The sequence below is a fragment of the Felis catus genome, chromosome A1 (assembly GCF_018350175.1).
Source record: "Felis catus isolate Fca126 chromosome A1, F.catus_Fca126_mat1.0, whole genome shotgun sequence".
NCBI lineage: Eukaryota > Metazoa > Chordata > Mammalia > Carnivora > Felidae > Felis > Felis catus.
Genome location: NC_058368.1, coordinates 115,773,497 through 115,782,787, shown reverse-complemented (window position 1 = coordinate 115,782,787; position 9,291 = coordinate 115,773,497). Strand labels below are relative to the sequence as shown.

Here is a 9,291-nt window from a genome sequence, read left to right as displayed (position 1 = left end):
AGTTCAAATTCTAGCTCCGCCCCTCACGGGCTATGTGACTTCTCTAGGCCACTGTTTCCTCAGCCGTTAAAGGGTGATGCCGATACCTACCTCAAAGGGTTACTGTGGAGATTATCTATAAAGCACCCAGTATTGCTTCTGGCATATGATGCTTATTAGTGGCTAATTTGATGATGATGATGGTATCCTGTGCCTTGCATTCTTGAATCACGCAGAGTGGCAAAAACTGGGTGAAGGGACGTGATGGGGAAAAGTAAAGAAAGGACTAAAGTTACGGTGTTCATTGTGGGGGGCTGGGGGGGGGATAAGTACCTGTTATAAAAAAAAAAAACAAAGGAAAATAAAGAACTGAATCGTACATAAACCTGCAAATCACCTCTCCCAGGGCCCATCTGATGATCTCATCCAAATCCCTTTGCTGGCTCTGAGTTTGCTGTTGGCTTTAAGCTTTTCTAACAGCCAATAATTCCTCTATGTGATTTCTGACCTCTATGTGAACCCCAATGGTCGTGAATGACCTCTTGGTGAACCTATTGGCCTTTTCGGGAGCCCTCAGTGTCAATATGACCCTTGTGAGGGCTCGGAGTTGCTGTTACCTTCTAAATTTTCAGTCAGAAACCACCTCTGTGACTTCAGTGAACCCACTGACCTCTTTGTGAACCCCAGTAATTGTGAGTGACCTCTCGGTGAACCCATTGGACTTCTCATGACCCCAAATAATTGTATCAAGTGATTTGGTAGCGTTGTTAGCTGCTCTGGATTCTAAAATACCTACTGAGAGTCTAAGGCCAGAACCTAACCCGTCACCCATTCATTTCCCAAGCGTGAATGGGACCTGGGAGCCGGTGTGGCCAGAGAGGCTCTTTTTCCCTTGTGCCTCCCAAACTGATGCCTTAGGGCATCTTTAGTGGCCCATCAGGAAGAGGTATAGCCCTGTCAAGCAGCTTCCCTACTACCACCCTGTCCCCCACAAGCACTTAGGACATTCTGGAGACTTCCTGAGTTGGTGGTCTTCCCCACTCCTCCAATCTTTCTTCTTCTCTCTGCCAGGTCAGTTTTGGTTTTCTCCCCAGCGTTCCCAGGCTCCCAAATGGTAATGGTGACGTCCTGTCCCCCTCCCCACTAGACTGTGAGCCCCAGGTGGACAGGGAGCTGCTCAGTCCTCTTCTCACCACAGTATCCTCAGCACCTAGCACGGTGTGCGGCACTGTTGACCTTCACTGAATGAGAAAATGAAGGCTCAAAGAAACGCTGTGATCCAGGGTCAGTCCCCAGAAGTCCCTGAGTCTGCAGGGACCACCCGGTGGCGCAAACCACTTACTGCATCTTGCCTGTGGTCCTCCATCCTCTGGGTTTGGACAGTCCTGGAAAATGGGCATATTAGGGGCAGAGGTTGTGGGGGAATGTGATGGTCCATTAGAATGCAGGAAAAAAATATTAGAACTCTGATTTAGATTTATTTTCATCTCATCTTTTTAAATTTCTATTTTTGTGTATGTTTTATAATGTACATAATATTTTAGTACAGTAGTACATGTATATAATTTACAATAAATAATTATACAATTAAGAAAGTGAACTAAAGATTTTTTTACTGATGGGAGACATCACTAGTGCTCAGGGAAGCAGATCTGTCTGCAGCAGACAAAAGCCGCTCCTCTGCTTTCATTCACCCGCCCTCGTGAGGTGGAGGGTGGGAAACTGACCCCAAAAATCAGAGACCTTTGAGCCAGCCTGGAGATAGTACAGAGAGCTCTTTTACATTACATTGCTCTTTCAATTTCATTTAAATGAACATTTACTTCCCCTCAGCAAAATGAAGGGGCCAGATGGTTTGGCTGTAAAATACACTTCAGCTGATCCAAATTAAATAACCTGGATTTAAATCACTACCTATTTTCACAGACTTCTACGTCCCTTGCATCAAATGGGAGCGTGCTTGTAAATGTTAGGTACTTAATAGATAAGCCAACCTTGCAACTAACTAAATATGTTACCACTGAGGTCAGAGTGCTGCCCAGACTAATCTATTTTAAAAATATAAAGGATTTGCTCATCATAGCTACACTGAGGGTCCCATCACCCCCACCACTTGTCAGTCTGAGGAATGCAGGGTTTACAGGATGCTAGTCTGTGATCATCGCAGGGCAGATTTGTCTACCCTTCCCAAGCATGTCCTTAGCTAGCCTTTGTGAGTCACTAGAAGAGTGAAAGAAGTATCAACTTAAAGAACAATCAGCCACTTCTTATTCCCTTTTTTCTTCAAGACCAGAATTTACTGGCTTCCATAACGTCTCCCCCCCTACCCCCACAAACATCTTTGGGCTTGTTGACAAGTGGCTGTTGGCAAGGCAGAGTGTCTTTTATTCCTGTAGCAGTAGATCTGTACAAGAGGCCACCTCTGTAGCTCAGAGACCTGGCAGCACCAACATAAAGACCAAAATATAAACAGGGCCATGGTCCATCCCACTCACACCCTGCAATGCCTGTGGGACAGATGGGGTGGCATATACACACACTGTCTACTTATTCCAAAGCATCAACTGTAAGAGCAGAGTAAGTCACAGGTCAGCCGGAAGAGGGGAAAAGCAGTGAGAGGGGTTCAGCGCCGCCTCCACCTTCCCTCCCAGAGTGTCAGGGCCACCAAGGGACTAGATAGCAGCCCAGCAGCCCTCCTTGCTAACAGGTGGAGTGCTGAAATAGGCTTTTCCTTCATCATATTTCATCCTGATATCAGTTCCAAAATCATCTTTAAAGGGATTCCATATATATATATATATATATATATATAATTCTTATATATATATACATTTTTGTCCATATAAAAGAAAGCAGTAGTGGCCTCCATAAATGGAAGGTGAGGTGGACGCACACACGAGTGGAGACGACTTGGCATCGAGGGAACAGGCCCGGGTCCTGGATTATTGCAAAGGGAGACAGGAGAACAGGGCATGGTTCCAAAAGGTACAAGGTGGAGGGAGGAGAGGATGGTGCTGGTGGTCTGCAGACCCGCTGCTGGTCAAGTCTGAAGAAGGAGGAGGGGAACAGCCGAGGATCCAAGCTGAGACCTGGAGTCAAGTCCTGCCCTTGGAAATAAGGGAGATGAGGGGAGGAACTTGTGAGGAGGGGAGGGCCCGGGAAGCCAGCGGCCAGTCCTCCTTTCCCAGTGAGATGGTGTCTAGAACATGCATACAACTGGCCTACAAAATGAGGCTCCATGGTGGAGAGGAATATGAGGGCTGGGGAGAAGGTCTGAGGCCCGGAAAAACCCCAAGATGCAAGATCAACGCCATGAGTAAGCATCTCCATCTCCTTGGCCCACAGGGCTCTCTGCACCCCTCTGGCTGCCTGTCAACTGCCTGGAGCTGGTGCAAGTGGCCCCCAGCTGGAATTGTGCTCACTGACCCCTCTGGGGACATTTGCCTGCCTCTGGGGCTCGCCCATCCATGCCAGCTAAGTATCAGGCCCGGCGGTATCCTTCATGGCTTTGCTGCCAGTCACAGTCCCGTGGCCCTGACTGAGGGCCGGGCTTGAGTGTGTCTTGCGGAGAGAAGGGTCATCCCCTTCCAAGGTGGCCAGCCGGGCCTCAATCCGCTCCAGGTCATCTGAGCCCACTTTGATTTTCACAGCCAAGAGGTGGATATAGGTCTCATAACGGCTTTTCTGGAAAAAGGGCAGAGAAAGGCCAAAAACAAAGTCAAAGGACAAACAACAAAACACGAAAAAAGTATGTGTACTTTATGTGACAAAAGACTAATTTCCTTAATATTCAGAGAGCTCTCACAAATCAATAAAAAAGGAGATCAACAACCCAATAAAAAAAATAGGCAAGGGGCATGCACAGAAATGTCACTCACAATTTTAAATTTTCAAGTTAATTAGCTGTGATTTCTTGACTACGACACCAAAAGCACTGACAACAAAACTAAAAAGAGACAAATGGGATTATGAAATTTAAAACTCATGTGTATCAAAGGACATGAACAACACAGTGAAAAGGCAATCCACAGAATGGAAAAAAATATTTGCAAATCATGTATGTAATAAGGGTCTAGTAGCCAGAAATCTATGAAATATATTAAAAACTCCTGTAATTCAACAACAAAAACACAAACAACTCAATTAAAAAATGGCAAATGTTGGAGCCCCTGGGCGGCTCAGTCGGTTAAGTGTCCGACTTCTACTCAGGTCACGATCTAACGGTTTGTGAGTTCGAGCCCCACGTCGGGCTCTGTGCTGACAGCTCAGAGCCTGGAGCCTGCTTCAGATTCTGTGTCTCCTTCTCTCTATGCCCCTCTCCTGCTTGCACTCTGTCTCTCAAAAATAAACAAACATTAAAAATTTTCAATTAAAAACATGGCAAATGTCTTGACACTTCTCCAAAGAAGGCATACAAATGGCCAATAAGCACATGAACAGATGCTCAACATCATTATCATCGGGGAAATGCGGATCAAAATCACAATGAGATATCACCTCACACCTATTAGGACAACTACTATCAAAGAAAACTCAGCAACTAAGTGTTGGTGAGGATGTAGGGAACACTGGAACGGCACACTGCTTGCTGTAGAAAACAGTATGGCTTTTCTTCAGAAAGTGAAAAGTAACAGGAGCACCGAGATGGTTCAGTGGGTTAAGCATCTACCTCTTGATATCAGCTCAGGTCATGAGCTCACAGTTTCTGAGTTCGAGCCTCGCGTCAGGCTCCACGCTGACAGCGCGGAGCCTGCTTGGGATTCTCTCTCTCCGTCTCTCCCTGCCCTTCCCCACCCCTCTCTCTCAACATAAATAAACTTAAAAAAATAAAGTGAAAAATAACATTATCTTGTGATTTAGCAATACCATTTTGGGGCATATACCCAAAAAAACTTAAGGCAGGATCTCAGAAATATTTGCACACCCATGTTCATAGCAACACTATTTATAAGAGCCGAGAGATGAAATCAACCCAAATGTCCAGCAGTATATGAAAAGATAAGAAGTGGTATCTATATACAATGGAATATTATTCAGCCTAAAAAGGAAGGAAATTCTGACACAGGCCACAACGTGGATTAACTTGAGGACAAGCCAGTCACAAAACTACAAATCCTGGGGGCGCCTGGGTGGCGCAGTCGGTTAAGCGTCCGACATCAGCCAGGTCACGATCTCGCGGTCCATGAGTTCGAGCCCCGCGTCGGGCTCTGGGCTGATGGCTCAGAGCCCGGAGCCTGTTTTCGATTCTGTGTCTCCCTCTCTCTCTGCCCCTCCCCCGTTCATGCTCTGTCTCTCTCTGTCCCAAAAATAAATAAAAAACGTTGAAAAAAAATTAAAAAAAAAAAAAAAACACAAATCCTGGATGATTCCACTCATACGAAGTACCGAGTCAAACTCAGAGAGACGAAGGTAGAACAGCGGTTGCTGGGGGTGGAAGGCAGAGTGCAGAGGGAGGGGCTGGGGAGTTGCTGTTTAATGGGTGTAGAATTTCAGTTTAGGAAGATGAAAAAGTTCTGGAGATTACTTGCATAACAATGTGAGTAGACTCAATACTACTGAACTACATACTTCAAAATGGTTAAGACGATAAATCTGATGTTATATGTATTTGCCACAATTAAAACATTTTTAATCCAAATTAACATAAGATACCCCTGGTTAAATCTCTCAGATTAGTGATGATTGAAACATTCAGTAGTGTCCAGTGTTGGTGAGGGCATGGACAGAGTAGTACATTCATAGCTATTTAAAGTGTTATAAATTGGTAAACATTTAGAAGGGGAGATTTGGCAGTGTCTGAGGGCCTGACTCTGAGCTTCCAGCCTTCACCACAGTCAGGAGAGGCTGAGATCCTAGAAGAAGCAGGGACTACAGGTGAGGAGACACTGTTCTCACACAGCTCTGCGACATGAACAGAAAGACCCTTCATTGCTGGGCTTCACCTCCAGGACCCATCCCCCTCCCCCAGTTAAGCCAGCGGGAAGTGAGAAAGACAGGGGTGCCGAAATTCCAATCCGACTGACTGCCTCGGTTAGGATTCAGGCTCCCGCACTTCTTAACTGTCACCTCAGGCAAGTGATCTGCTCTCTCTAAGCCTCAATTTTCCCATCTGTAAAATGGGGATAAAAACAGACCACACTTCACAGAGTTGACATGAGGATGAAATCAATCAGTACAAGGGAAGCGAAGGGAATCGCAGCTGCCTGGCAATTAGCGAGAGATCAGTTCACGGTAGCTTTTGCCATCCCTATGTTTACGCTGCAGAGAGAGTGGGTCTGAGAAGATTTCAAAAGCTGAACAGCTTTATGTTTTTTTAAAGGTCAGGATCTCTTGTGGGAACTCCCTTTTCCTCATACCTCAACAGAAAATCAATGTGGAAATCTAGAGATTGAGATTGGTTACTTCCTGCCCTTCCTGCTCCAGAGGCTGTCTGAGCCTCTATATTGTCCACTCCTGCAAGCGGGTCAACACAAAGGCTGTCCAAAAAGGACAAGTGGTTCCCACCTCCCTCCCGCAAGCTGCCCCCCTCTGCTTGACCCAGTGAGAGTGATGCTCCATCAGCCCCGTTTGCAGAGCATCAGGGGGCAGGAGGGGGCAGGGAAAGGCAAGATGGAAGAAGGGAGAACTTAGGTGCTGTGCTTGATAAACATGTGCAAAAAAGGAAAATGACCCAAAAGGGGGAGCAGGCCATGCAGACAGGCTCAAGCGGTCTGTGGTTTTGTTGTAACAGCTTCCGGAGTGGGCGGCTGGGTCATGGGGGGCATGGAGGTGAAGACGGTCTTAGAGAAGGGTGGTACCCGCCTGGTGCTCTTTGAGAGACACAGGTGAGGGCACAGTGCTTGATTAACAATTGGCAGCTGGACTGTGCAGAGACCGGCCCACATGAGGCCGTGCATGGCTCAAGAGCACCTCAGGGGAACCCCCAAAGTGGGGAGCGCCCAAACCAGGAGTCCCTGGCTGTAGAATGATGTTGGCGACAGGAGAAGAGCTGGCTTCCTCCTCCTGCCCCAGCCCTGAGCTTCGCAATCGGCCCCACGGAGAACCCACCTCAAAAGTGAGATAGTGTTCCTTCAGCCGGTTCTCCTCGGCCTCCTTGGACTTGACGCCCCTCTCGACAGGGTGACACCTGTGCTCAGCCAGCTCCGCAGTCACCTGCCTCAACTTATTCTCATGAGAACGCAGCTGCTCCTCCTGCAAAGACAAGTCCTGGACTGTGAGGGCCCACTCTCAGGATGGCACAGGGGTGGGTCTAATCCTGGCCTGCTGGATCTGCTTCACCAAGGGGAAACTGAGGCCAGGCCGGGGACATCAAGTATGTGGAGGACCTGAGGGAGTGGCCCTCCACTCTCCCGCTCCCCCCCTTGCTTTCATCAGCATCAACTCTCCTAGATAAATCTGTGGCAGGCTCAGGAGATGAGAGGCCTGCACACTGGAACGTGTGTGTAGACGCTGACACAGGCACACCAGCACTCCAGATGCACTCTGCCCCCACCCCGGTTCACAGGGACTCTCACGGGCACACACAAACACGATGGACCAAGGGACAGCCTGGCCGCTGCTACCCCTGGCTCCACAGGATGCACACATTCTCTCGCATTCTCCCCCAGACAGACTCTATGGTTACAGACCCAGGATCATACCCAAAGACAGGCAGAGACACTGTTCCTCACAGACAGGTGCACACGTACATCCCACCCACCGGAGTACAGCCAGACAGCTTCATGCTGTGTGAGCAGTGGGCTGCACCTGTGTGCGTATGTATGCACACGTGTGTGCAGTGGAGGTGTGGGGAGAGAGCACGTGTGTGTGTACCTGTATGGTGTATGCCTGCGTGGGGTCTGCGTGTGTGTGTGCATTGCATGTGCATGCACAGGGGCTCTGGTAGCTCAATGGAGAGGTCCAAGGCAAGGGCCCAGTACAGAAGGGGGGCCTGATGAAGACAGGCGGCATGGAGCCCTTCCTGCCCTCCACCTCCCAAGTAGCGTTCCACCATTTATCCTTTCCTCTCCAAACTACCCCTGAAAAAGTCACATAGTTTTTTTTTTTTTTAGGATTACAAATAAAATATTTAAGGGTAGATCAGGACAGCAAAAGAGCCAGCCGAGTCTCACCTGTCCCCAGCTCCCTGTGGCACACACATTCTCTCGCATTCATGCTCAGACACGCACAATGCCCACAGACTCACAATGACATCCACAGGATACACCCCCATTGGCAGAGAAGAATGTAAGCCTCTGTGTGGTGTATGGCCTCAATCATCCCATCTGTAAATGGGGGTGGGGCGCAATGGGGATGGAGGAGAATATCTGCCTCTTCACTTTGTCTCTTAGCCCAAGATCAGGCACCATCTAGGAGCTGAGGTGAAGGCTGCTGAATGGGGGGCCTGGCTGGACACAGCCTGAGGAGGTGGCGTTGGGGTCCCGGGAGCTTGTACCTGGCAGAGGCGAGTGGTGCAGGAGGGCAGCAGGGGCCGACAGAACTTCTTCATGGAGCTGACAGCCGCAGGGAAGGACGGGGCTGAGAAGATGGCAGCCACCAGGTTGATCCTAAGGATCCAGGACAGCATTTCTTCCTTGCTCCTGAGGACAGGATGGGAGGGGAGATGGCACCGGCTTCTCACAATAGGACCCCCTGTCCCCTACCCAGGCCCCAGGACCCAGCACTAGCCTGGCATAGGGAGGCCATCAATCCCTTCACAAAAGGGGGACAAAGGAGTGAGGGAGGATGGCAGGATGGGGGTTGGATGGGCCTGGTCAAGTCTATGTACAGAGCTCCTCTCACTCCCAGCGGCTAGGCAAGACCCGGATTTTCATGTGAAAATCAAGCTGTCCAGGTCCAAAGCTAATGGCCCTGGAGTAAGAGGACTTAGAGTCAGCAGGTGATCCCTGGAAGACTCGAACCTAGAGATAACTGGACAAGCAGTGTCCCCACTCGGGTTTCCTGTCCCTTCCCCACTACCTCGTCCAGCATACACACTCCCATCTTGAGAGGTCACCTACCAGCCTCCCTCCTTTTAAGCTCATGTGACACATGAAACTCCAATCTCAAGTCACAGGACAGGATGAAGGGGAGTGTACAGAGGTCTTCCAGGGAAACTACAGGACAAGTCTTTCCCATCCATTTCCCCACCCTGATTTACAGTAAAGGATGATTCATTAAGACTCCATCTGCCTTGGACGTAGGGACTTCAGCATGCAACTGAATCACCTGAAAGCCTGGTTAGAACACAACTGCTGGCCCAGCCCCAGAGTTTCTGATTCAATAGGTCTAAGGTGGGGCCAAAGAAATTGCATTTCTAACACATTTCCAGGA

General features: G+C 48.8%; 1 protein-coding gene across 7 annotated transcripts in view; it reads right to left on the bottom strand.

Annotated features, from left to right (window-relative positions):
- Nucleotides 1-1,437: 1,437 nt before the first annotated feature.
- Nucleotides 1,438-9,291, bottom strand: part of PSD2 (pleckstrin and Sec7 domain containing 2) — a 56,571-nt gene continuing 48,717 nt past the window's right edge. For all 7 annotated transcript variants that reach the window (XM_045059883.1, XM_045059878.1, XM_045059880.1 and 4 more), the window contains 3 exons: nt 8,414-8,558; nt 7,027-7,170; nt 1,438-3,663 (listed from right to left, as the gene is read on the bottom strand). In XM_045059883.1, coding sequence (XP_044915818.1) covers nt 3,454-3,663; nt 7,027-7,170; nt 8,414-8,558 — 499 coding nt within the window. In that variant the 3' untranslated portion in view covers nt 1,438-3,453. The remainder of the gene's footprint in view (nt 3,664-7,026; nt 7,171-8,413; nt 8,559-9,291) is intronic.